This window comes from Heterodontus francisci, chromosome 20, assembly GCF_036365525.1.
Source record: "Heterodontus francisci isolate sHetFra1 chromosome 20, sHetFra1.hap1, whole genome shotgun sequence".
NCBI classification, from domain to species: domain Eukaryota; kingdom Metazoa; phylum Chordata; class Chondrichthyes; order Heterodontiformes; family Heterodontidae; genus Heterodontus; species Heterodontus francisci.
Genome location: NC_090390.1, coordinates 82,612,412 through 82,639,460, shown reverse-complemented (window position 1 = coordinate 82,639,460; position 27,049 = coordinate 82,612,412). Strand labels below are relative to the sequence as shown.

General features: G+C 44.8%; 1 protein-coding gene across 2 annotated transcripts in view; it reads right to left on the bottom strand.

The window, feature by feature from the left end:
* Positions 1–27,049, bottom strand: part of zgc:171482 (zinc finger protein) — a 496,237-nt gene that overhangs the window by 75,181 nt on the left and 394,007 nt on the right. For both annotated transcript variants that reach the window (XM_068053130.1, XM_068053131.1), the window contains one exon: positions 15,546–15,642. In XM_068053130.1, the coding sequence (XP_067909231.1) occupies positions 15,546–15,642 (97 nt within the window). The remainder of the gene's footprint in view (positions 1–15,545; positions 15,643–27,049) is intronic.

Below are 27,049 nucleotides of genomic sequence, written 5' to 3'. Positions count from 1 at the left end.
TCAGCCCATTTCAACTGAAGGAAGAGAATTTAGGCTGTTTATTCATTATTGTCTCTCAGAATTCAAAAAAAGTCAAGCCAAAACAGAGATCTCTGATAATTTAAACTGAAGGAAGGGAAGTTAGACTGTGACAATCTTTTATCTCTCAAAAACTCTAAAGCCAGATTGATTCTATTGAAAGTGTTTGCAAGTTGTTAATTGTTGAAATTCATCGCTGGAGAAGGAAAGCATCACTTACTGCTGGAATTAGACTACGGACTGTTCTACTGTGGAAGAACCTTTCTCTCTCCATCGGACGGCAGAGGACATTAAGCAACCTTGGACTTTTTTTACCTCCGGCAGGAGCGTAAATTTGCAAGGACTCTAATTTTTTCTATTTTAAAGTTCTTTATATCTTAGTAGTGTTTAAGAATTTAGTTCTTTGAATTAAATAGTTAATTTGTTGATTTAAAGTCACCTGGTTTGTTTAGCCTCATTCGAAGGTACAATTTGGCTTGGTCTTTCTTTAATTTGGAAAGTTTAAAATGATATGTTAGGCGATCTGTGGAGGGACGGGATTGAATTAACAGTGCGTTTCTCCCACCACAATCAGAATCGTATATTTTGATTGGGGGCTTTGACTGGAGTGGTTGGTCGTAACAATATATATGTATTTAATTTAAAGAAGGGGGAATCTGTTAGGGTCTGAAGTTCTGTTAATGGATGTTAAATACCTGGTACTTCAAGATAATAGGGTGAACAGGTGTTGAATGTTAACTAGTTAATTGTATTCAAACGTGTATATATAAAGAAGATCCCGCCAGCACTGGCTAGTTGTGTTGTTTGTAGAGCAGAAGTAAGCTCTGTGACAAGCAATAAACAATCTCCACGAAAGCATCCTAGTCTCTTCTTCACAAACAGGCTTGGAGATTTCTCTAACATCAAGTGGTGCTTGCTTAGCAATAACCTGCTCAGTGACACACAGTTTGGGTTCCACCAGGGCCACTCAGCTCCTGACCTCATTACAACCTTGGTACAAACATGGACAAAAGAGCTGAACTCAAGAGGCGAGGTGAGAGTGACTGCCCTTGACATCAAGGCAGCATTTGACAGAGTGTGGCATCAAGGAGCTCTAGCAAAACTGGAGTCAATGGCAATCGGGGAAAACTCTCCTCTGGTTGGAGTCGTACCTATCACAAAGGAAGATGGTTGAAGTTGTTGGAGGTCATTCATCACAGTTCCAGGACATCACTGCAGGAGTTGCAAACTTCAGCTGCTTCATTGACCTTCCTTCAATCATAAGGCCAGAAGTGGGGATGTCCGCTGATGATTGCACAATGTTCAGCACCATTCGCGACTCCTCAGATACTGAAGCAGTCCCTGTAGAAATGCAGCAAGACCTGGACAATATCCAGGCTTGGGCTGATAAGTGACAAGTAACATTCGCGCCACACAAGTGCCAGGCAATGACCATCTCCAACAAGAGAGAATCTAACCATCTCCCCTTGACATTCAATGGCATTACCACTGCTGAATCCCCCACAATCAGCATCCTAGGGGCTACCATTTACCAGAAACTGAACTGGGGTAGCCATATAAATACCATGGCTACAAGAGCAGGTCAGAGGCTAGGATTCCTGAAGTGTGTAACTCACTTCCTGATTCCCCAAAGTCTGTCCACCATCTACAAGGCACAAGTCAGGAGTGTGATGGAATACTCTCCAATTGCCTGGATGGGTGCAGCTCCAACAACACTCAAGAAGCTCAACACCATCCACGACAAAGCAGCTCACTTGATTGGCACTCCATCCACAAACATTCACTCCCTCCACCACCGATGCACAGTGATAGCAGTGTGTACCATCTACAAGATGCACTGCAGCAATGCATCAAGGCTCCTTAGACAGCACCTTCCAAACCCGCAACCTCTACCAACTAGAAGGACGAGGGCAGCAGATACATGAGAACACCACCACCTGCAAGTTCCCCTCCAAGCCACACACCATCCTGACTTGGAACTCTATTGCCGTTCCTTCACTGTCATTGGGTCAAAATCCTGGAACTTCCCTCCTAACAGCACTGTGTGTGTCCCTACCCCACATGGACTACAGTGGTTTAAGAAGGTGGCTCACCACCACCTTCTCAAGGGCAATTAGGGATGGGCAATAAATGCTGGCTATATCCCCAGAAACGAATAACAAAAAAATGGCCTATTTCCATGCTGTATCAATTTTACTATTCCTTGTGAAAGCTTTTGGTTTCCTGCCCTAATATCTCCCTTTGAGGCTCAGTGTCAAATGTTGTTTGACAGTCGTCCCTGTGAAGCTCCTTGGGCATTTTATTACGTTAAAGGCACTATATAAATGCAAGTTGTTGCTGTCAACTAATCAGCAATCTATCTGTGCTGCTGGGGATACGGAAAGGCCCTCAACTATCTCATTGAAGAACGTCAGCTTCTGTGAGTCGGTTCAGGAGAACACGCTGAACATTTTATTCACTCTTTGAGCTGACCTATCTTCCCATTTCAGACACTGAATGACCTGCTGTGCACTACTGCCAGCTCCCATTTAAACCATTGACTAAGTGGAACTGAGAGACAGCACGAGTCTGCCTCTGTGCTACATCACTGCCAGGATAATGGAAATATGCCTATGGGAGGCCTCCCCAACTGAATAATGCACAAAGAACATTAAATATACAAATTACTGAATGGACAATCTCTTCTTCATTCCCTTTCCTGGAAAACAAGCAGATTACCTGTGCAGACATGAGAATAGCAGACTTGGCTCAAAGCACTCACTTTTAGTGAAAGAGCTGAAGATTGAGAAGCTCAAAGTCATTGCAGTCTAAATTATTAAATTACTATTTGAAACAACCCAATGAATGGGTGAAGGGTTTCAGTTATCCAGAGAGATTGTTCTCCCTCGAGCAGAGGTTATGGGGAGATTTACTTGAGGGGTTTTAATTAGAGTAAATAAGGAGGAACTGTTTCCACTGGCAGGAGGGTCAGTAATCAGACAGAGATTTAAGATAATTGGCAAAAGTAGCAGAGTGGGGGTGGTGGTGCGGGGAGGGGGGGGGGGGGGGGTGAGGAGTGGATGAGGAGATGTTATGATTGGAATACACTCATAACAGGGCAGTGGAGGCTGATTCAATAGTGGATATACACTCAAAATGCGCAGGGTTATGGGGAAAGAGCAGAGGGAGTGGGACTAATTGGATAGCTCTTTCAAAGAGCTGGCACAGGCACGATGGGCTTTGCCATGATAGGAGAATAGGAACAGGAGGAGGCCATTCAGCCCCTCAAGCCTGTTCTGCCATTCAATCTGATCATGGATAATCTGTGACCTAACTCCATAACCCATTCTCTGGTAGAATTCCCTGTCCACACTAAGAAAGAACTTGCATTTCTATAGCGCCTTTCACAACTTCAGGATGTCCAAAGCGCTTTATGGCCAATGAAGTACTTTTGAAGTGTAGGTACTGTTGTGATGTAGGAAATGCAGCAGTCAAATTGTGCACAGCAAGCTCCCACAAACAGCAAAGTGATAATGACCAGATAATCTGCTTTAGTGATGCTATGCTGTGTATGACTTACTGACCACTCATTGTGAATTACATAGTATTTGCAGCACAGGAACAGGCCATTCGGCCCAAGTAGTCCATGCCAGTGTTTATGCTCCACATGAGCCTCCTCCCACCCTACTTCATAAATGCAAACTTTCTTTTTTGCTTGATTACCCTCTGACCTCAAATGGAATTTCTGTTGGTCCTCCATCGCAGAAAGATTGAAAGGAGAAGGCTGAAGGATGACCCAATGGAGTTGTACAAAATTATGAAGGGGTTTGATAGGGTAGACATAAGGAAGATGTTTCCACTTGTGGGAGGAGACCAAAACTAAGGACCATAAATATAAGACAGTACCTAATAACTCCAATCGGGAACTCAGGAGAAACTTCTTTACCAAGAGAATGGTGAGAATATGGAACTTGCTACCACAAGGAAGAGTTAAGGTGAATAGCATAAATAGCATAAAGTGCAAACTAGAAAAACACATGAGGAAGAAAGGAATAGAAGGATATGTTGATAGGGTGAGGAGAAGTAGGGTGAGAGGAGGCTCATGTGGAGTATAAACACCAGCATGGAGCAGTTGGGCTGAATGGCCTGTTTCTGTGCTGGACATTACATGTGGTTCTAAATAATTCTCTGAAAACTCCTTCCAGAAAATTGGTTCCTTCTTTTCACCTGGCACTTCTTTTCTCCTCAACATTTGATAAAGCTCAAGTCTGTCCAAAACTTGAATTTTGTATTCTTATTTGGGGATGTCCTTCAAGAACATCTCATACCCCCTAGAAGGGATGCAACAACAACACAACTTGCAGTTCCGATGAAGGGTCACTGACCCGAAACGTTAACTCTGCTTCTCTTTCCACAGATGCTGCCAGACCTGCTGAGTGGTTCCAGCATTTCTTGTTTTTATTGCATTTATATAGTACCTTTAATGGAGTAAAACATCCCAAAGTGCTTCACAAAAGTGATTATGAAAGCAATTTTGACACTGAGCCACATGAGGTGATATTAGGACAGGTGACCAAAAGCTTGGTCAAAGAGGTAGGTTTTAAGAGGTATCTTTTTTTTTTATTCATTCATGGGATGTGGGCGTCACTGGCCAGGCCAGCATTTATTGCCCATCCCTAATTGCCCTTGAGAAGGTGGTGGTGAGCTGCCTTCTTGAATCGCTGCAGTCCATGTGAGGAAGGTACACTCACAGTGCTGTTAGGAAGGGAGTTCCAGGATTTTGACCCAGCGACAGTGAAGGAACGGCGATATAGTTCCAAGTCAGGATGGTGTGTGACTTGGAGAGGAACTTGCTGGTGGTGTTGTTCCCATGCATTTGCTGCCCTTGTCCTTCTATATGGTAGAGGTCGCGAGTTTGGAAGGTGCTGTCTAAGGAGCCTTGGTGCATTGTTGCAGTGCATCTTGTAGATGGTACACACTGCTGCCACTGTGCATCAGTGATGGAGGGAATGAATGTTTGTAGATGGGGTGCCAATCAAGTGAGCTGCTTTGTCGTGGATGGTGTCGAGCTTCTTGAGTGTTGTTGGAGCTGCACCCATCCAGGCAAGTGGAGAGTATTCCATCACACTCCTGACTTGTGCCTTGTAGATGGTGGACAGACTTTGGAGAGTCAGGAGGTGAGTTACTCGCTTCAGGATTCCTAGCCTCTGACCTGCTCTTGTAGCCACGGTATTTATATGGCTACTCCAGTTCAGTTTATGGTCAATGGTAGCCCCTAGGATGTTGATAGTGGGGGATTCAGCGATGGTAATGCCATTGAATGTCAAGGGGAGATGGTTAGATTCTCTCTTGTTGGAGATGGTCATTGCCTGGCACTTGTGTGGTGCGAATGTTACTTTCCACTTATCAGCCCAAGCCTGGATATTGTCCAGGTCTTGCTGCATTTCTACAGGGACTGCTTCAGTATCTGAGGAGTCGCGAATGGTGCTGAACATTGTGCAATCATCAGCGAACATCCCCACTTCTGACCTTATGATTGAAGGAAGGTCATTGATGAAGCAGCTGAAGATGGTTGGGCCTAGGACACGACCTGGAGGAACTCCTGCAGTGATGTCCTGGAGCTCAGATGATTGACCTCCAACAACCACAACCATCTTCCTTTGTGCTAGCTACGACTCCAGCCAGCGGAGGGTTTTCCCCCTGATTCCCATTGACTCCAGTTTTGCTAGGGCTCCTTGATGCCATACCCGGTCAAATGCTGCCTTGATGTCAAGGGCAGTCACTCTCACCTCACCTCTTGAGTTCAGCTCTTTTGTCCATGTTTGAACCATGCTGTAATGAGGTCAGGAGCTGAGTGGCCCTGGCGGAACCCAAACTGAGCGTCGCTGAGCAGGTTATCACTAAGCAAGTGCCGCTTGATAGCACTGTTGTTGACACCTTCCATCACTTTACTGATGATTGTGAGTAGGCCGATGGGGCGGTAATTGGCCGGGTTGGTCTTGTACTGCTTTTTGTGTACAGGACATACCTGGGCAATTTTCCACATTGCAGGGTAGATGCCAGTGTTGTAGCTGTACTGGAACAGCTTGGTGAGGGGCGTGGCAAGTTCTGGAGCACAGGTCTTCATTACTATTGCTGGAAGATTGTCAGGGCCCATAGCCTTTGCAGTATCCAGTGCCTTCAGTTGTTTCTTGATATCACGCGGAGTGAATCAAATTGTCTGAAGTTTGGCATTGTGATGCTGGGGACTTCAGGAGGAGGCCGAGATGGATCATCAACTCGGCTCTTCTGGCTGAAGATTGTTGCAAATGCTTCTGCCTTATTTTTCGCACTGATGTGCTGGGCTCCCCCATCACTGAGGATGGGGATATTTGTGGAGCCACCTCCTCCAGTTAGTTGTTTTAATTGTCCACCACCATTCACGGCTGGATGTGGCAGGACTGCAGAGCTTAGATCTGATCCGTTGGTTATGGGATCGCTTAGATTTGTCTATCGCATGCTGCTTATGCAGTTTGGCATGCAAGTAGTCCTGGGTTGTAGCTTCACCTGGTTGACACCTCATTTTGAGGTATGTCTGGTGCTGCTCCTGGCATGCCCTCCTGCACTCTTCATTGAACCAGGGTTGGTCTCCTGGCTTGATGGTAATGGTAGAGTGGGGGATATGCCGGGCCATGAGGTTACAGATTGTGGTTGGGTATAATTCTGCTGCTGCTGATGGCCCACAGCTCCTCATGGATGCCCAGTTTTGCATTGCTAGATCTGTTCGAAATCTATCCCATTTAGCACAGTGATAGTGCCACACAACATGATGGAGGGTATCCTCAATGTGAAGGCAGGACTTCGCCTCCACAAGGACTTAGTGGTCACTCCTACCAATACTGTCATGGACAGATGCATCTGCGGCAGGCGGATTGGTGAGGACGAGGTCAAGTATGTTTTCCCCTTTTGTTGGTTCCCTCACCACCTGCCGCATACCCAGTCTAGCAGATATGTCCTTTAGGACTCGGCCAGCTCGGTCAGTAGTGGTGCTACCGAGCCACTCTTGGTGATGGACATTGAAGTCCCCCACCAAGGGTACATTCTCTGCCCTTGCCACCCTCAGTGCTTCACCAAGTGCTGTTCAACATGGAGGAGTACTGACTCATCAGCTGAGGGAGGGCGGTAGGTGGTAATCAGCAGGAGGTTTCCTTGTCCATGTTTGATCTGATGCCATGAGAATTCATGGGGTCCAGAGCCGATGTTGAGGACTCCCAGCCAGGTCAACTCCCTCCCTACTATATACCACTGTGCCGCCACCTCTGCTGGGTTTGTCCTGCTGGTGGGACAGGACATACCCAGGGATAGTGATTGCAGAGTCTGGGACATTGTCAGGTATGATTCCGTGAGTGTGACTATGTCAGGCTGTTGCTTGACTAATCAGTGGGACAGCTCTCCCAACTTTGGCACAAGCCCCCAGATGTTAGTATGGAGGACATTGCATGGTCGACAGAGCTGGGTTTGCTGTTGTCACTTCCTGTGCCTAGGTCGATGCCGGGTGGTCCGTCCGGTTTCATTCCTTTTTATTGACTTCGTAGTGGTTAGATACAACTGAGTGGCTTGCTAGGCCGTTTCCGAGGGCATGTAAGAGTCAATGTAAGCCAGACTAGGTAATGACAGCAGATTTCCTTCCCTAAAGGACATTAGTGAACCAGATGGGTTTTTACAACAATCGACAATGGTTTCATGGCCATCATTAGACTAGCTTTTTAATTCCAGATTTATTAATTGAATTCAAATTCCACCTTCTGCTGTGGTGGGATTCGAACCCATGTCCCCAGAGCAATACCCTGGGTCTTTGGGTTACTAGTCCTGTGACAATACCACTACGCCACTGCCTCCCCTGAAGAAGGGAGCATAGTAGAGAGGTGGCGAGGTTTAGGAAGGGAATTTCAGAGCTGATGGCCCAGGTAGCTGAAGGTACACCTACCAACAGTGAAGTGATTAAAATTGGAGATGGGAAAGAGGCTCGAATTGGAGGGGTGCAGAGCTCCAGGAGGGTTGTGGGGCTGGAGGAGGTTACAGAGATAGGGAGGGAGCGAGGCCTTGGAGGGATTGCAAAACAAGGATGAGAATTTTAAAATTATGATGTTGCCAGACCATGGGCCAATGTAAGACAGTGAGCAGATGGTTTATGTGTAGGAGGATGTAAATAGTGGAATAGATAAGGGAGAACCAGTGGATGTGATGTATTTGGACTTTCAGAAGGCTTTCGATAATGTCCCACATAAGAGATTAGTGTGCAAAATTAAAGCACATGGGATTGGGGGTAAGGTACTGACATGGATAGAGAACTGGTTGGCAGACAGGAAACAAAGAGTAGGAACAAACGGGTCTTTTTCCGAGTGGCAGGCAGTGACTAGTGGGGTACCGCAGGGATCGGTGCTAGGACCCCAGCTATTCACAATATATATTAATGATATAGATGAGGGAATTAAGTGTAATATATCCAAGTTTGCAGACGACACAAAGCTGGGTGGGAGTGTGAGCTGTGAGGAGGATGCAGAGAAGCTCCAGTGTGATTTGGGCAGGTTGTGTGAATGGGCAAATACATGGCAGATGCAGTATAATGTGGATAAATGTGAGGTTATCCACTTTGGTGGCAAAAACAGAAAGGCAGATTATTATTTGAACGGCGATAGATTGGAAAAGGGGGAGGTGCAGCGAGACCTGGGTGTCCTTGTACACCAGTCGCTGAAAGTAAGCATGCAGGTGCATCAGGCAGTTAAGAAGGCAAATGGTATGTTGGTCTTCATAGCGAGTGTATTCGAGTACAGGAGCAAGGATGTCTTGCTGCAATTATACAAGGCCTTGGTAAGACCACATCTGGAATATTGTGTGCAGTCTTGGTCTCCTTATCTGAGGAAAGATGCTCTTTCTATGGAGGGAGTGCAGCGAAGGTTCACCAGATTGATTCCTGGGATGGCAGGACTGACGTATGAAGAGAGATTGGGTAGATTCGGCTTGTATTCGCTAGAGTTTAGAAGAATGAGAGGGGATCTCATCGAAACCTACAAAATTCTAACAGGACTGGACAGACTAGATGCAGGAAGGATGTTCCCGATGGCGGGTGAGTCTAGGACCAGGGGTCACAGTCTAAGGATAAGGGATAAGCCATTTAGGACTGAGCTGAGGAGGGATTTCTTCACCCAGAGAGTAGTGAACCTGTGGAATTCTCTACCACAGAAAGCAGTTGAGGCCAAATCATTAAATATATTCAAGTAAGAGTTAGATATAGTTCTTAGGGCTAAAGGAATCAAGGGATACGGGGAGAAAGCAGGAACAGGGTACTGAGTTTGGACGATCAGCCAAGATCGTATTGAATGGTGGTGCAGGCTTGAAGGGCCGAATGGCCTACTCCTGCTCCTATTTTCTATGTTTCTATGTTTATGGGTGAATGGGACTTGGTGCGAATTAGGATACAGGGCAGTAGAGTTTTGGATGAGCTCAAGTTTATGTAGGGTGGAAGATGGGAGGCTGGTCACAAGATGAGATTAGAGATAATAAAGGCATGATGAGTGTTTCATCAGGAGATGAACTGAGGCAGGGCAGGAGATGGGCAATGTTACGGATGAAACATTACTTGCCTGTTGATAGTCCCCGGTCTCACCACCAGTGAGCACCTTCTCGTTGTTCTTTCCTGCCTTTATTTTATCAATGTTTGTATGCATACTACTTCGCTGACCATTCCTGTATCATTCTCTCAAAGCCCTTGATGGCCTTTATCCTTTTCAATGTGTATTTTCTTGTTTCCTCAACACCCCCCCTAGAGTCAGCACTTTGGGAGGCGTGACAGTTCCGGAAATGTCAGGCAATCGATCAAAAAGAGATATTTTAATAAAATCACTGGCGTTTTCTTTAACACAAAGCTCTCCTTCAGGGGCTGAATGGCATTTTGCTTCTCACATACAGAGAGCACTTAAATCTCAGTGGAGAACCTGTGAATAGCAACTGGTTTGAACGAGACGAGCTCAGCGTGATAGAGAGCTTGTGCACAAAGGGACCCGTCTGCCTTTGAGTTTCTCATGTGCAGAACTTTCTAGTGAAGACTCCCCTGAGCTGCAAATGCACAGAGAAAGGCAGCAGGTGCCAAATGAAATCTGTCGCCGAGTGGAACAGACTTATTTCAGGGAGAGAATGTTGTCCTTATATAACAGCTCCAGGTGTCTCCCACAGGGGGGGCCAACTCTTGTTGGACGTATTCCTGGAGATTTCATCACATGACCTCCTGCCTCCACTTACCCTACCCCCCACGCTCCTGTCACTGGTCGCCCAACATGGTCGTCCCTGCCTTCCCACTCCAATTGGAAAGCTAGCAGACTCTTGGATTGGATGATTCTTGACTGTCAGTCAGTCTTCCTTCCCTATGTTCAATATTTTTTATAACTAACAAAGAGGAGCACTCAAAGAACATTGCAAAACATATTTTTTTAATGCCACTATGATCTTAATCTCCCAGCTCTGCTCACAGTTGTGTCCTGGAGATTAATCCTCAGCCCTGGAGGGTTGACAACACCAATCTCCCAGCATGTCCCAAATTACTTCACACAATGAATTACTTTGAAGCACAGTCAGTGTTGTTTAGGCTGAATGGGTCAGCCCTCACGAACAGCAATGTCCTATAAACAGCAGTGAGATAAATAACCAGTGAATTACTTTATTTTCTGGTGCTGGTTGAAGGTGGAATGTTGGCCAGGTCATAAATCCTTTCCCACAGGCAGTAGGGGCCAAGTGGCCTCCTCTATGGAACTGAGCTAAACACTGAAGCTTCTGGAACTAACTTTCTTGCCTCTTTTAACATCACTGCCACTGGCACAGAGGTGAGAGACAAATCATCTGTAAGATGATAGACTTTGGCTTTGTACAAAACTCAGGGACATAAGAGAGAGGAAATGAGATGAACTTTCATCTGAATGAACAACTAAACAGACTTCAGGCACTCAACGTTGTTGGGGAGAGATTTGTGAACCTATAAAGAAAGGCTTGCATTTCTATTGCACCTTTCATGACTTCAGGGCGCCTCCAAGTGCTTCACAGCCAATGAAGTACTTTTGAAGTGTAGTCGCTGTTGTTGGGAATCACAGCAGCCAACTTGTGCACAGCAAGCTCCCACAAACAGCAATGTGATCACCGACCAAATGTTCCGTTTTACTGATGTTGGTTTTGGGATAAATATTGAACAGGACACCAGGGAGAACTCACTTGCTCTTTGAATTGCTACTTGTGTGATCTTTGGCACCCACCTGAGAGGGCACAAGGGTTGCCAATCTTTCAGGGTTATGCTGGAGTCTCTAGGAATTACAGATTAATCTCCAGGGTATTGATGCGAGCAAAGTCCAGGAGGAATATCATAGCGGCATCAAAATGATTCGTGTGCGTGGGACTGCACTGAAATGTCAGCCAGGATCCTCAAGTCTCTAGAGTGGGGCTTAAATCCATAACTTGCTAACTCGGAAACAAGACTGCTACCTGCTGAGGCAAGGCTGGTAATCTGCAGGACTGGGGACTCTACTGGTGGAGAGATGTGAGCAGGCAATGAAACTGCAACCATGGAGCCATGACTGATACCTGAAAATTCTATTTTATCATCTACCTGCTGCCTTTGCTGACATCACCCAAAAATACATCAGGTTCCACATGTACGCTGATGACACACAGCTCTACCTCATCACTACATCTCTTGACTCCTCCATTGTCTCTGATTTGTCATGTTTCTTGTCTGACATCCAGTATTGGATGAGCAGAAATTTGCTCCAACTAAATATTGTGAAGACAAAAGCCATCGTCCTGTCACAAACTCCGTTTCTTCATCACTATTTCCATCCCTCCCCTGGATACTGTCTGAAGATGAACCAGACTGTCTGCAACCTTGCCATTGTGTTTGACCTCAGCATGAGCTTTCAACCAATGTCAACGCCATCACTAAGACCACCTACTCCCACCTCTATAACATTGCCCAACTTTGACCCGGCCTTAGCTCATCTGCTGCTGAAACCCTCACCCGTGCCTTTATTACCTCTAGACTTGACTATTCCAGTGTTCTCTTGGCTGGCCTCCCACTTTCAACTCTATATAAACTTGTGCTCATCCCAAACACTGCTGCCCATTATCAGAACTTGCTCCCAATCACCTATCACCCCTCTGCGGACAGACCTACACTCGCTCCCAGTCTGTCAAAGTCTCAGTTTTAAAATCGTGCTCCTCATTTTCTTTGTAAACTCTTTCAGCCCTGCAAGTCTTCGAGATCTCTGTGCTCCTCTAACTCTGGCATCTTATGCAGCCCTGATTGAAATCACTCCAACATTGGTGGCTGTGCTTTCAGCTGCTGAGGTCCTAAGCTCTGGAATTCTCTCCCTAACCCTCTCTGCCTCTCTACCTTGCTCCTTTAAGACACTCCTTAAAACCTACCTCTTTAACAAGGTTTTAGTCACCTTGTCCTGATGTTTCCTTCTGTGGTTCATTGTCAAAATTTTATTGATAATGCTCTTGTAAAGTGCCTTGGCACACTGCTCTGTTAAAAGTGCTATATAAATGCAAGTTGTTGTTATTCTGTTGTATTTTGTGTGAACCTCAAGTTCTTTGTTTCAAGAACGCAAGTTCTTTACACAGAGGGTGGTGAGTGCCTGGAACTTGCTGCCGGGGGAGATGGTGGAAGCAGGTACGATAGCGACGTTTCAGAGACATCTTGACAAATACATGAATAGGATGGGAATAGAGGGATACGGTCCCCGGAAGTGCAGAAGGTTTTAGTTTAGGCAGGCATCAAGATCAGCGCAGGCTTGGAGGGCCGAATGACCTGTTCCTGTGCTGTACTGTTCTTTGTTCTTTCTTTGTTTGTTCTTGAGGACAGACACAGGATGTTGAAGAGGCAGCTGCAGCAGGCCTCAATGGGATATGTTCCAACAAAAACCATTCCAACTGTGTTTAAATTGGGTAGATCAATGACACAATAATTACTCCCCCCAAGGAATACAGTTCTTACAAAAAAAAAGAGTTCTCCAAAACTCAATATTATCTAAATGATCATCACCTGTGGATAAACTGCACAACCAATCACTTGCCACTAAGTGACACATAGTTGAAGAAACACTTGACAGCTATTTTACCAAATGCAGGAAATTAGAGCAAGTACATCTAAGGGACAGCTTAAAATTGCTACTGTAAAAAAATTTATATAATTTTTTAAAGTCAAGGGCTGTGATTAATTTGTTTTCTTGTTGCCTTGACCCTGGTTCCTTGGTTGCCTGGAGCAAAATCTGCAACAATCAGGAATCATTGATTCAATCACAAGAAACTGGGCCAAATGCCACTGGGCAGCTGTTTAATCAATTAGGTCACAAGGCCAAAGCTACCAACCCACAACCGAGGTACAAAGTGTCCTAGAGAAGTAGTTGCTGTTCAAGATATTTCCCCCATTTTCTACCAGAAAGATATACAACAGCACATTCTCCACCAGGCTGCAAAAAAAGGCAAGCATGCAGCAAATGAAAGACTTGCTGATTTCTCGCGAGACAATTTTTATTGCCAGATCCTGTTACTTGTTCATGGGGTACTTCAGGACCCGATTGGCCTTAGTGCTGGCAGCACAATATAAACCACCTGATCCCCTCGATTAGATTCCAGTTGCACCTCACTCCCGGGTATCTGTTATACTATAAATAAACCACCCAAATCCCTCGATTAAATTCCTGTCTGTAACTCACTCCTGGGTATCTGTTCTTTGATATGTAAACCACCTGAACCCCTCAATTAGGTTCTGGTCTGTAACTCACTGTTGGCTATCTGTAATTCTATATATAAACCACCCAAATCTCTGGATTAGAATCTGGACTGTAACTCACTCCTGGCTATCTGTAATTCTATATATAAACCACACAAATCCCTGGATTAGATTCTGGATTGTAACTCACTCCTGGCTATCTATAATTCTATTTATAAACCACCCAAATCCGTGGATTAGATTCTAGTCTGTAATTCACTCCTGGGTATCTGTTCTATAAATAAACCACCCAAATCCCTCAATTAGATTCCAGTCTGTAACTCACTCCTGGCGATCTGTTATTCTATATATAAACCAACCGAACCCCTCGATTAGATTTCAGTCTGTAACTCATTCCTCGTTATCTGTTATTCTATATATAAACCACCCAAATCCCTCCATTAGATTCCAGTCTGTAACTCACTCCCGGGTATCTATTATTCTATAAATAAACCACCTGAACCCCTCGATTAGATTCCAGCCTGTAACTCACTCCCGGGTATCTGTTATTCTATATATAAACCATCTGAACCCCTCGATTAGATTCCAGTCTGTAACTCACTCCCGGGTATCTGTTATTCTATATATAAACCATCTGAACCCCTCGATTAGATTCCAGTCTGTAACTCACTCCCGGGTATCTGTTATTCTATATATAAACCATCCGAACCCCTCGATTAGATTCCAGTCTGTAACTCACTCCCGGGTATCTGTTATTCTATATATAAACCATCTGAACCCCTCGATTAGATTCCAGTCTGTAACTCACTCCCGGGTATCTGTTATTCTATATATAAACCATCCAAACCCCTCGATTAGATTCCAGTCTGTAACTCACTCCCGGGTATCTGTTATTCTATATATAAACCCCCCCGAAACCCTCGATTAGATTCCAGTCTGTAATTCACTCCTGGGTATCTGTTATTCTATATATAAACCATCCGAACCCCTCGATTAGATTCCAGTCTGTAACTCACTCCCGGGTATCTGTTATTCTATATATAAACCATCCGAACCCCTCGATTAGATTCCAGTCTGTAACTCACTCCCGGGTATCTGTTATTCTATATATAAACCATCCGAACCCCTCGATTAGATTCCAGTCTGTAACTCACTCCCGGGTATCTGTTATTCTATATATAAACCACCCGAACCCCTCGATTAGATTCCAGTCTGTAACTCACTCCCGGGTATCTGTTATTCTATATATAAACCACCCGAACCCCTCGATTAGATTCCAGTCTGTAATTCACTCCTGGGTATCTGTTAACGATATATAAACCACCTGAACCCCTCGATTAGATTTCAGTCTGTAACTCACTCCTGGCTATCTGTTATTCTATATATAAACCACCCGAACCCCTCGATTAGATTTCGGTCTGTAACTCATTCCTCGTTATCTGTTATTCTATATATAAACCACCCAAATCCCTCGATTAGATTCCAGTCTGTAACTGACTCCCGGCTATCTATTATTCTATAAATAAACCACCTGAACCCTTTGATTAGATTCCAGCCTGTAACTCACTCCCGGGTATCTGTTCTTCTATATAATAAACCATCTGAACCCCTCGATTAGATTCCAGTCTGTAACTCACTCCTGGGTATCTGTTATTCTATATATAAACCATCCGAACCCCTCGATTAGATTCCAGTCTGTAACTCACTCCCGGGTATCTGCTATATATAATTCTGTTGAATGTAAGTACTATTTGCTTGCCGATTGATAAGTTGTTTAAAAACCTTTGCCTACTTGCTCTGGTGCTTGGAGCCCTGTAGGTGAGCGTGAAACTGTTCCACGGAGTTCAGGATCACATTACAGATGTTGCAGGTGTAGCTGCTTTTCAAAGCTGTTGGAGAAGAGAGAAAAAGAAAAGGATTGAGTTTCTCAGTTTGTCGAGGTGGAGTTGTGCCTGAATCAGAAGAATTTGATGAAGGTGAGCAGTATCCCCCTCCCTTTACACTTCTCTACCATTCTCAGCTCTTTCAAAATTTGAGGGCGTCTGTGGCTCAACGGTCGCATCCTCCACCTCCTGAGTCAGAAGGTGGAGGGTTTACACCTCACTCCATATAGTCCTGCCAAGACTAGAGCTCCAGTTCTGAATTCTGGACTGACATCCAGTGGGATACTTGCATCTGGTGGGTGTGAGTGACACCCTTCCTCCTCATGCAGATTGTGGGAACCCATGGATACATAAAGATGATTATGACCTATTAGACTGTTTGTCAACCTACAAATCCTTCCATTACTTCACATTGTTCTCCTAGGGAAGAGTGTGAAGACACAAAAATGACAAACACACCAGACTGGTAATTAATCAGTGAATCCATTCACTACTTCACACTGTTTGCCAAGAGAAACTACAATAGCTCCTTTAAAGTTCTATTTCCTTAACCCATTGCCACTTAATCTCTGTTTCTCTGTGGTGAAACACCCTGGGACACTTACTTTGTTCAAAGTCTACAGAATGCACATTATGCTGCACTCAACTTGCCTTCAACCCATGAAGGAATAGCCCAGTCACAACATGTCTTGTCTTCCATTCTCACTCTCTCCCTGTGGGTAGGGGTCTGCTCCCATCCCTGACTGTTCACTGCCTCAACCCCCACACTCCACCCCCACACTCCCAACTCACTGAGTTGGAGGGTCTGATGCTCCTCAACCACAAACTGGGGGCACGGGCTTTTAAAAATGAAGGAGAAACAGCCAAGATTGTAACACATTGCGCCAGAAATATTCAAATGACTTCACATTTTCATTGCTTTCCGACTATTATGGCTGGCGTTTGCGATGAATTTATGCTTTGCTATGGTTTCCACAAATTCAAACTATAGGAGCCTGGATCTGACATCGAGTCATAATGGGGCACAGAAGGAGGCCATTTGGCATCAAAATATACTTAACTATGCCATAAAAGTGCAAGCAAAGCACTTGGTTTCATTTCTAGAAGGGCAACATTCGAAAGCAATGAAGTTAAATGAAATTTATGTAGAGCTGTGGTTAGACCACACTGTGCATAGTTCTGGTCTCCACATGACCAGAAAGGATATAGAGGTACTGGAGAAAGTGCAAAAAGCTTTACAAGAATGATACCAGACCTGAGAGGTTAAATCTCAGGAAAGTTTGAGCAGACTGGGACTCTTTTTTTTTAGAAAAGTGGAGACTGAGGAGTGACCCTGATAGAGGTCTTTAAAATTATGAAGGGGTTTTGATAGGGCAGACGAAGAGAAGATGTTTCCTCTTGTGGGGGGGAAACCAAAAGTAGGATTCATAAATATAAGACAGTCACTAATAAATCCAATAGGGAATTCAGGAGAAACTGAGAGAGTGGTTAGAATGTGGAACCCGCCACCACAAGCAGTAGTTGAGGTGAAGAGCATAAAATCATTAAAGAGGAAGCTGGATAAACACACGAGGGAGAAAGGAATAGAAGGATATACTGATAGGGTTTTCATTCATGGGATGTGGGCGTCGCTGGCCAGGCCAGCATTTATTCCCCATCCCTAATTGCCCTTGAGAAGGTGGTGGTGAGCTGCCTTCTTGAACCACCGCAGTCCATGTGGGGTAGGTACACCCACAGTGCTGTTAGGAAGGGAGTTCCAGGATTTTGACCCAGCGACAGTGAAGGAACGGCGATATGGTTCCAAGTCAGGATGGTGTGTGACTTGGAGGGGAACTTGCAGGTGGTGGTGTTCCCATGCATTTGCTGCCCTTGTCCTTCTAGTTGGTAGAGGTTGCGGGTTTGGAAGGTGCTGTCTAAGGAGGCTTGGTGCGTTGCTGCAGTGCATCTTGTAGATGGTACACACTGCTGCCACTGTGCGTCGGTGGTGGAGGGAGTGAATGTTTGTAGATGGGGCGCCAATCAAGCGGGTTGCTTTGTCCTGGATGGTGTCGAGCTTCTTGAGTGTTGTTGGAGCTGCACCCATCCAGGCAAGTGGTGAGTATTCCATCACACTCCTGACTTGTGCCTTGTAGATGGTGGACAGGCTTTAGGAAGTCAGGAGGTGAGTTACTCGCCTCAGGATTCCTGGCCTCTGACCTGCTCTTGTAGCCAAGGTATTTATATGGCTACTCCAGTTCAGTTTATGGTCAATGGTAGCCCCTAGGATGTTGATAGTGGGGGATTCAGCGATGGTAATGCCATTGAATGTCAAGGGGAGACGGTTAGATTCTCTCTTGTTGGAGATGGTCATTGCCTGGCACTTGTGTGGCGCAAATGTTACTTGCCACTTATCAGCCCAAGCCTGGATATTGTCCAGGTCTTGCTGCATTTCTACACAGACTGCTTCAGTATTTGAGGAGTTGTGAATGGTGCTGAACATGGTGCAATCATCAGCGAACATCCCCACTTCTGACCTTATGATTGAAGGAAGGTCATTGATGAAGCAGCTGAAGATGGTTGGGCCTAGGACACTACCCTGAGGAACTCCTGCAGTGATGTCCTGGAGCTGAGATGATTGACCTCCAACAACCACAACCATCTTCCTTTGCACTAGGTACTCCAGCCAGTGGAGGGTTTTCCCCCTGATTCCTATTGACCTCAGTTTTGCTAGGGCTCCTTGATGCCATACTCGGTCAAATGCTGCCTTGATGTCAAGGGCAGTCACTTTCACCTCACCTCTTGAGTTCAGCTCTTTTGTCCATGTTTGAACCAAGGCTGTAATGAGGTCAGGAGCTGAGTGGCCCTGGCGGATAGGGTGAGATGATGTAAAGTGGGTGGAGTATAAACACCATTAGAGCTTGTAATTTTCTATGCTGTAAAATTCTATGTAATCTGTTTCTCAGTTATTAAAGGGATGAACATCTTCCAGCCTTGTGATGGTGGAAAGTAGTCTCAGTAAGTCTGTGAAATGCCCTGTGATTTTATAGCTGTTTGGAATGCTGGTTGAGACTCAGACACTAGAATCAGTTGAGCAACGGCAAGATGCTGAAATGTGGAGAAGATAGGCTTTGTATTCTGGAAGGATGGGTCAAAGGTCCTTCTTCATCTCCACCAATCGTGAGTAAACGACAAGCTGCATTTCCTGATTATGGGATGCTTGCTACTTCAGAACCGGCTGCTAGTTTGCATAGGATGCAGTGAAGAACTAATTATTCTGTGTTAATCTTCTGCGTTAATCACACAGTGGCATACACACAGAGTCTCACACAAGCTGCAAGGCATCAAGTTGGTTTGCGAAGAAAAAAATGTGATCAATTATCTCCAGTAATTTGCTTCAGTTCCTTTCTACCTTATGATCTGACAGGTGCTGGCATTAACAGTACCTCTCCTAGACAGTCACATGAGTCTCAGCGATGAGTATTGGCTATTCCTTCAAGGGCAGTATTATACTCAATCACAATTCTATGTCCTGTCACACACTAGCATTTCCAGAAGGGGTGTGGACAGTGTTTTCCACCCACCCTCGTTAGCTCTAGGGCAATGAGGTCAACTTAACACCCACCACCAACCTGCTCAGGGGCAGTTCAACTCTGCACAGACTGATGGGAATCTGACCTGGGACCCTCCCGGGCTCCCTGGCTCAGCTACTCGGTCGATAGGCTTACTGAGCAAAGAGTCATGAGCTGCAACAATGTCTTGCTCTAATGGTGACCATTTTGTTTTGTTGGAAAGTTCACTGGTGAAGATAGGATTGAGCTCAGCTTTTTCCCTTCCCGCCTCTCTTTCCTCCTTTAAGACACTCCTGGAAACCTACCTCATTGACCAAGCTTTTGGCAATTTGCCCTCGGTGGCTGAGTGTCAAATTTTGCTATACAATAATCCTGTGAAGCACCATTGGAAGTTTTATTTAGTTAAAAGTGCTATATAAATACAAGCTGTTATTGAGGTGCAGAGAGGTTTAGGGAGGAAATTCCCGAGTGTAGGGCTTTGGTAGCTGAAGGCACGGCCACCAGTGGTTGAGCGATTAAAATTGGGATGTACAAGAAGCCAGAATTAGAGCAGCGCTGAGATCCCGGAGGGTTATCGAGCTGGATTATGTACTCAAGACCCTAGAGTGGGGCATGAACCCATGGCCCTCTGACTCAATGGCATAATACAGTCCAGTTTATGGTTATAAAGGACTGGCGGTGGCTTTGCTGCCTCTGTAAATGTAGCAAACATCCCAATTTGAGCTGCGAGTTCAAAAGTCCAGGTTTGAAAAGGATGCAATCACTGACTGACTGACAGATTATTCCTTGGCAGTAACTAAATATCCTTCCATTTTATCGCAACACCATTAGAGCTTGTAATTTTAACCCAGGCATTTATAGCTTGAGATGAAGTGGTGTAATATATTCTATCTGTATTTTGTGTGATTCTTAAGCTTTGATCCCTGTTAAGAGACATTGAGTGTGGTAATGAGGGTCAGACATCGGATACACAGCACTGGAATACTTAATGAAATGTGACCAAAAAAAACAAATTCACATGGATCGGGGATTGGATCAGTCAGTCAGTTAAAACAATGCTTGGGGTCTTATATAATTATGTAGAATCATAGAATCTTATGGCACAGAAAGAGGCCATTCAGCCCCATAGCCCTGCAATTTTCTTCCCTTCAAGTATTTATTCAATTCCCCTTTTGAAAGTTACTATTGAATCTGCTTCCACCGCCCTTTCAGGCAGCGCGTTCCAGATCACAACAACTCACTGCTCAAACAAAATTCTCTTCATTTGCCCCTCTACTTCTTTTGCCAATCACCTTAAATCTGTGTCCTCTGGTTACCCACCCTCCTGCCAGTGGGAACAGTTTCTCCTTATTTACTCTATTTAATCTATTAAAACCATTCATGGTTTTGAACACCTCTACTAAATCTCCCCTCTCTGCTCCAAGTAGAACAGTTCCACCTGCTCCACCTAACTGAAGTCCCTCAGCCTGGTACCATTGTAGAAAACCCTCTCCAAGCCGTTGACATCCTTCCTTAAGCGTGGTGGACAGAATTGGACACAATACTTTAGCTGAGGCCTGACGTGGTGAGCGGCCAAGTCTGAGTGAAAGACACCATATTCACTTGACCATTCTGGTGGAGTTGGTCGAACATCCTGTCAACACCCATTATTAAAGAATTTTTGATTTGAGACCATTGATTCAGATATCTCTGCTGCATCCCTCCCTTACGCAAGCCCACTGGGTCATTTTCCTCCAAAGTTCCCTGCTTCCCTCGCCCTGAACTCACATCTTTCTCCAATTTTTGTCCTATCTCCCCTCATGCCCTCTCCGTGCTCAACTTGTCCATGAGACCCACCTCCTTCTCCTCGATCCTATTCCCACTAAACTGATGACCATCCAACTTCCTCTCCTGGTCCCCATGTTAGCTGATATTGTTAACAGTTCTCTCTCTTCAGGTGTTGTCACTCTCTCCTTTACATTTGTCGTCACCTATCTCCTCAAAACTCCAATCTTTGACCCCACCATTGTACAAACTACTGTCTCATCTCTAACTTCCCTTTCCTCTCTTGAACATGTTGTCACTTCCCAAATCCGTACCTAAATTTACCAGAATTCCATGTTTTCATCCCTGTAACAGTTCCAGCTGAAACGGCTCTGATCAAAGCCAAAAATGACATCCTATGTGACTATGACAAAGATAAACCTGTCTGCAGCCTTTGACACGGTTGACCACACCATCCTCCTCCAACACCTCTCCACTGTCGTCCAACTGCGTGGGACAGCTCTCTCTTGGTTCCATTCGCATTTATCTAATCATAGCCAGAGTATCACTTTTAATGGCTTCTCTTCTTGCTCCTGCACTGTTACCTCTGGTGTCCCCCAAGGATCTCTCCTTGGCCCTCTCCTATTTCTCATCTACATGCGGCTCCTCAGGGACATCATCCAAAAACAGAATGGTAATTTTCACATGTATGCTGATGACACCCAGTTCTACCGCACTACCACCTCTCTCTTGACTCCTCCACTGTTGCTGAACTATCAGTCTTCTTATCCAATATCCAGTACTGGATGAGCAGAAATTTCCTCCAGTTAAATATTGGGAAGACGGAAGCCATTGTTTTTGGTCCCTGCTCCAAACTCCATTCCCTGGCTCCTGATTTCATCCCTATCCCTGGCAAAATTCTGTGACTAAACCAGTTTGTTTGCAATCTTGGTATCATATTTGACCCCGAGATGAGCTTCTAGCCAAATATTCATGTCATCACTGAGACAAACTACTTCCATCTCCGTAATATTGCCTGACTTTGCCTGTCTCAGCTCATCTGCTGCTGAAACCCTCATTCATGCCTTTGTTACCTCTAGAATTGACTATTCCAATGCACGCTTGGTTGATCTCCCACTTTCTACCCTCCGTAAACTCTGTCTTAACTTGCACAAAGTCACGTTCACCTATCACCCCTGTGCTTGCGAACTTACATTAGCTCCCAGTCAAGCAACGTCTTGATTTAAAAATTCTCATCTCTGTTCTCAAATCCCTCCATAGTCAAGCTCCTCCCTATCTCTAATCAACTCTAGCTCCACAACCCTGCAAGATATCTGCGCTCATCTAATTCTGGCCTGTTGAGCATCTCCAATATTAATTGCTTCACCATTGGTGGCCGTGCCTTCAGCTGCATAGGCCCTAAGCTCTGGAATACCCTCTGTAAATCTCTCCGCCTCTCCACCTCACTTTCCTCCTTTAAGACACACCTTAAAACCTACCTCTTTGACCAAGCTTTTGGCCATCTGACCTAATATCGCCTTATGTGGCTCAGTGTCATATTTTGTTTTCTAATGATCCTGTGAAGTGCCTTGGGATGTTTTATTACATTAAAGGTGTTATATAAATACAAGTTGTTGTGGGTCATGGGATGTGGGTGTCACTGGCTAGACCAGCATTTATTGCCCATCCCTAATTGCCCTTGAGAAGGTGGTGGTGAGCTGCCTTCTTGAACTGCTGCAGTCCATGTGGGGTAGGTACACCCACAGTGCTGTTAGGAAGGGAGTTTTAGGATTTTGACCCAGCGACAATGAAGGAACGGCGATATAGTTCCAAGTCAGGATGGCGTGTGGCTTGGAGGGGAACTTGCAGGTGGTGGTGTTCACATGCATTTGCTGCCCTTGTCCTTCTAGGTGGTGGAGGTCGTGGGTTTGGAAGATCACAGGTAAATGATGTGCACTTAGCTAACGTACCTGTGTGATGATTTTTTTCAACAACTTGCATTTATATAGCGCCTTTAACATAGTAAAACATCCCAAGGCGCTTCCCAGGAGCATTGTTAAACAAAATCTGACACTGAACCACATAAGGAGATATTAGGACAGGTGCCCAACAGCTTGGCCAAACAGGTAGGTTTTAAGGAGTCACTTAAAGGAGGGAGAGGTGGAGAGGGAATTCCAGAGCTTAGGGCCTCAGCAACTGAAGGCATGGCTGCCAATGGTGGAGAGATTAAAATTAGGGATGCACAAGAGGCCAGAATTAGAGGAGATCTTGGAGGGTTGTAGGGCTGGAGGAGGCTATAGAGATAGGGAGGGGCGAGGCCATGGAGGGTTTTGAAAACAAGGATGAGTATTTTAAAATTGAGGTGTTGCTGGACTGATTGCCAATGTAGGTCAGCGAGTGTAGTGGGTAATAAGTGAACCAGACCTCGTGTGAGTTAAGACTTGGGCAGCAGAGCTTTGGGATCAGCTCAAGTTTAAGGTGGGAGGCCAGCCAGGAGAGCATTATAATAATCTAGAGACAACAAAGACATGGGTGAGGGATTCAGCAGCAGATGAGCTGAGGCAGGGGAGGAAATGGACGATGATACGGAGATGGTAGTAAGCGGTGTTGGTGAGGGAGGTGATGCACTTCCTGTTCCTGTGAAGCGATAGCTAAATGGCCTCAGCTAATCTGGGTTGAGCATACAATCAGTAGCAGGAAGAAAATAAGAAAATTATTACTCATATATTATGAAAAGACAGAACTGCTCAGAAATCACAAATTATTTTGAACTTTTGCAAGGTACAGATACTCTCTAGAAAGCTAATAATTATTCTGATGCCTTGCAGAAAACAAATTGCATTCCTGTAACTAATTATTCGGATTACATCCGCTGATCATAATCAGCCAAAAGTTAATGTATTAACCATTAGCAAACAATTATTTCCTAAACATCTGTCAGATAATTAGCTTCTGGCAAACATTTAGTTGCTGGCTCATTTCCCTCTTAAGTTTCAATGATTTCCATTCTTTCTAATAAAGGCTGGAAGATTAAGGATCAGGAGGTTGCAAAGGGAGTTGGCAAGCTCGCCCCAAGACAAATTATTCACTGGTTCAAATGCCAGGGTAAGAAGTTAGAAGGAACTTTTCTGTTCTGCAAAGGGTAATAAAGTTTGTGGATTAAGTTAGTCAGGAAAGCCACTGAAATAATTCTTTGTTTTAATTCATTCTCAGCATGTGGGCATCGCTGGCAATGTCTGCATTTATTGGACCACCTCTAGTTGCCCTGTTATAAGGTAGCTTACAAGACCACCTCAGGGGCAGTTAAGGCCCAACCTTGCCATTGATGCACACAACCCGCAGCATGAATTAAAAAAAAGAATTATTTCAGTGGCTTTCCTGACTAATTTAAACCACCGCTTTGAGTTCAACTCCCACTGTGGCAGTTTGAGAAACTCTAATTACTTCTGAATGGATTATAAACCTAGTAACTTAACCACTACACTACCCACACCCAATATGAACGAGTTGAAGGGACAACTAGATGTGTTTCTGGACAGAGAAGAGGGTTAAGGAAGATGGAGATACAGGGGGAAGGTAAGATTGATGTTTGAAAAAGAATCTGAAATAGGGCTGGTGAGCTGGGGCTGATTCTGGCAACATGTCCGTTCCACAGTGGGAACCCAATTAAGGTTATTAAGATCTCAATTACTGGTGATTTTCTGATAGGAAGGCAAGTTTTCTGGCATCGCACGAGCCCCCTGCTGTGTCAGGACCCTGGCAACACATCGGAGGTGGTTTCATGATGGGAGAGTGGAGTGCCATCCTACGTTCTTGCAGATTCAGGTATAAAGGAGCAGAAAGGTTGTCTGATGCACATCCGTAGGCATCTGGAGCCATTCCTCCTGCACGTTGATCTCTGAGATGGTTCTGGCTGTTATTTATAGGATGCCGTTTGGACCTTTAGGTGAGTGCCTCCATCTGGTGGCACCCACTCGCTCTCCATCTGCCTGAGCAGTGCTCACATTTCCCAGTGGGGCTGTCGGCTGCCCTCTGATTGGCCCTCCTTCATCCGCGATCTGCCCGCCGCCCCTAATTAGATGTCGAATGCGGAGGTGGCCTTCTAATTGACTACCTCCTGTAAAATTAAGTTGGTGGGTGCGCTGCTGAAACACATGGGCTCAGGACCCGGAAATGGTCCCAACGTCGGGTTCCCAATGCTTAGGGGAGAATTCAACCCTGAAACAGCTATCCAATTAATCCCACAATCCCCCGCTCTTTCCCCATAGCTCCGCAAACTTTTCCTTCTCAAGTATTTATCCAATTTCCTTTTGAAAGTTACTATTGAACCAGCTTCCATCACCCTTTCAGGCAGTGCATTCCAGATTGTAACAACTCACTGCATTAAAAAAAGGTTCCCTTATCTCCCCTCCGGTTCTTTTGCCAGATTTGTGCAATATATGCGAGCCATGCCAGTGATGCCCATACCTTGAGAATGAATAATAAAAAGGTGCTAAATAAATCTGCATTATTGTTAATTCTTAATAAATCAATTGAAGTTAACACGGAAGATAACTGTATGGGTAAGTACACTTAATGTGCAGTAATTATGGCTTAACCTGTACCAGGTGATTATCTTTTTAATTATCTTTGCTTTCTGCAAAATGGATAGTGCCTGGAAGATGTTAATTTAATTTACAATAGAATTAAATGACGTGTTCAGTGAAGGACCAAGATCCATCTGCTCCACTTAGTTACAAAGAAAATGTGCAATTTGTTTTTACAAAAGATTAAAAAGAAAACCCACTTGGAATACATCAAAGTGCAGAGATGTCGTCAGAGAGAATCATGGAATTTTACAGTGCAGGGAGAGACAGGCCATTCAGCCCATCACGCCTAACCTGGCTCTGTAAAACAGCTGTCCACTTTGTCAAATGGCCTTTCCCTAGACACACACCCTATTCATTTATGTTCTTCCTCAAATATTTATCCACTTCCTTTGTACAAAAAAAGCAAATAATGGATTTTGCTTTCCTCACTTTCTCATCAGGCATTCTAAACAACCCTCCGTGTGAAAGTTTTTGTCTAAACATTTGGTGTCTCCATAAACTTAAGCTCATCCAAAACTCTGCTGCCCGTATCCTAACTCGTACCAAGTCCCAGTCACCAATCCCCCTGTTCTCACTGACCTACATTTGCTCCTAGTCTGGCAGTTTCCAAATCCCTTCATGGCTTTGCTCTCCCTATGCCTGTAACTTCCTCCATCCCTACAGCCCTTCGAAATCTCTGCACTCCTCCAATTCTGACCCCTTGCACATCCTTGATTTTAATCCCTCCACCACCAGCAGCCAAGCCTTCAGCTGTCAAGAAGCTCTGATTCCCTCCTTAATCCTCTCCACATTTCTTTACTACTTTAAGACGCTCCTTAAAACCTACATCTTTGACCAAGCTTACGGTCATTGGTTCTAATATCTCATTATGTGACTCAATGCCAAATTCTGTTTGATAACTGTTACAGACAGGTGAAAGATGGTAGGGAGGATTCCCCCTTTTTCACCTCTCAACTGACCGAAGACAGCGTTTTAAAAAAAAAGCGTTTTTTAACCCCTAAATGCTTTAATTGTCAAGAACAGACAAATGACAGATTTGCTCATAAGTTTAAAAGAAAGACAAATGTTTATTATACAAAACCTGAAATATATGCAACAGCACCAGCTCTGACGCTCATACAGATACACACACACTCAAAAAAATATAGAGATTATAAATATGCATTAAGTCTGATGATTTTAGAAGAATCCTCTGTTAAACTTGCTTTTCTCTGGGGTGAAGACTTGAAATGGTGCCGGCCTGTAATCTTTTGCCTTGTTCGCTGAAGGAAGATTTGGGAGATTCAGAAAGGTGGATGCGCTGTTGCAGACTGCTCCTGCTATATTCCAGCCAAAGGTCAATGGTGAAGCCCTGGCACAATTTCTCAGTTGGGGAGTTCAAGATTAATTCCAGCCACTGCCTATATGTAGTTCAAAGCTGGTAATTTTAGGCAGGGTCCATTCTCTTCGATGGTAGAGATGGATCTCCTTTGTCTGCCCAGAAAATACCTTTATTAAAGCTCCTTTTCAGAAATACAGTTTTTGTCATGTGAC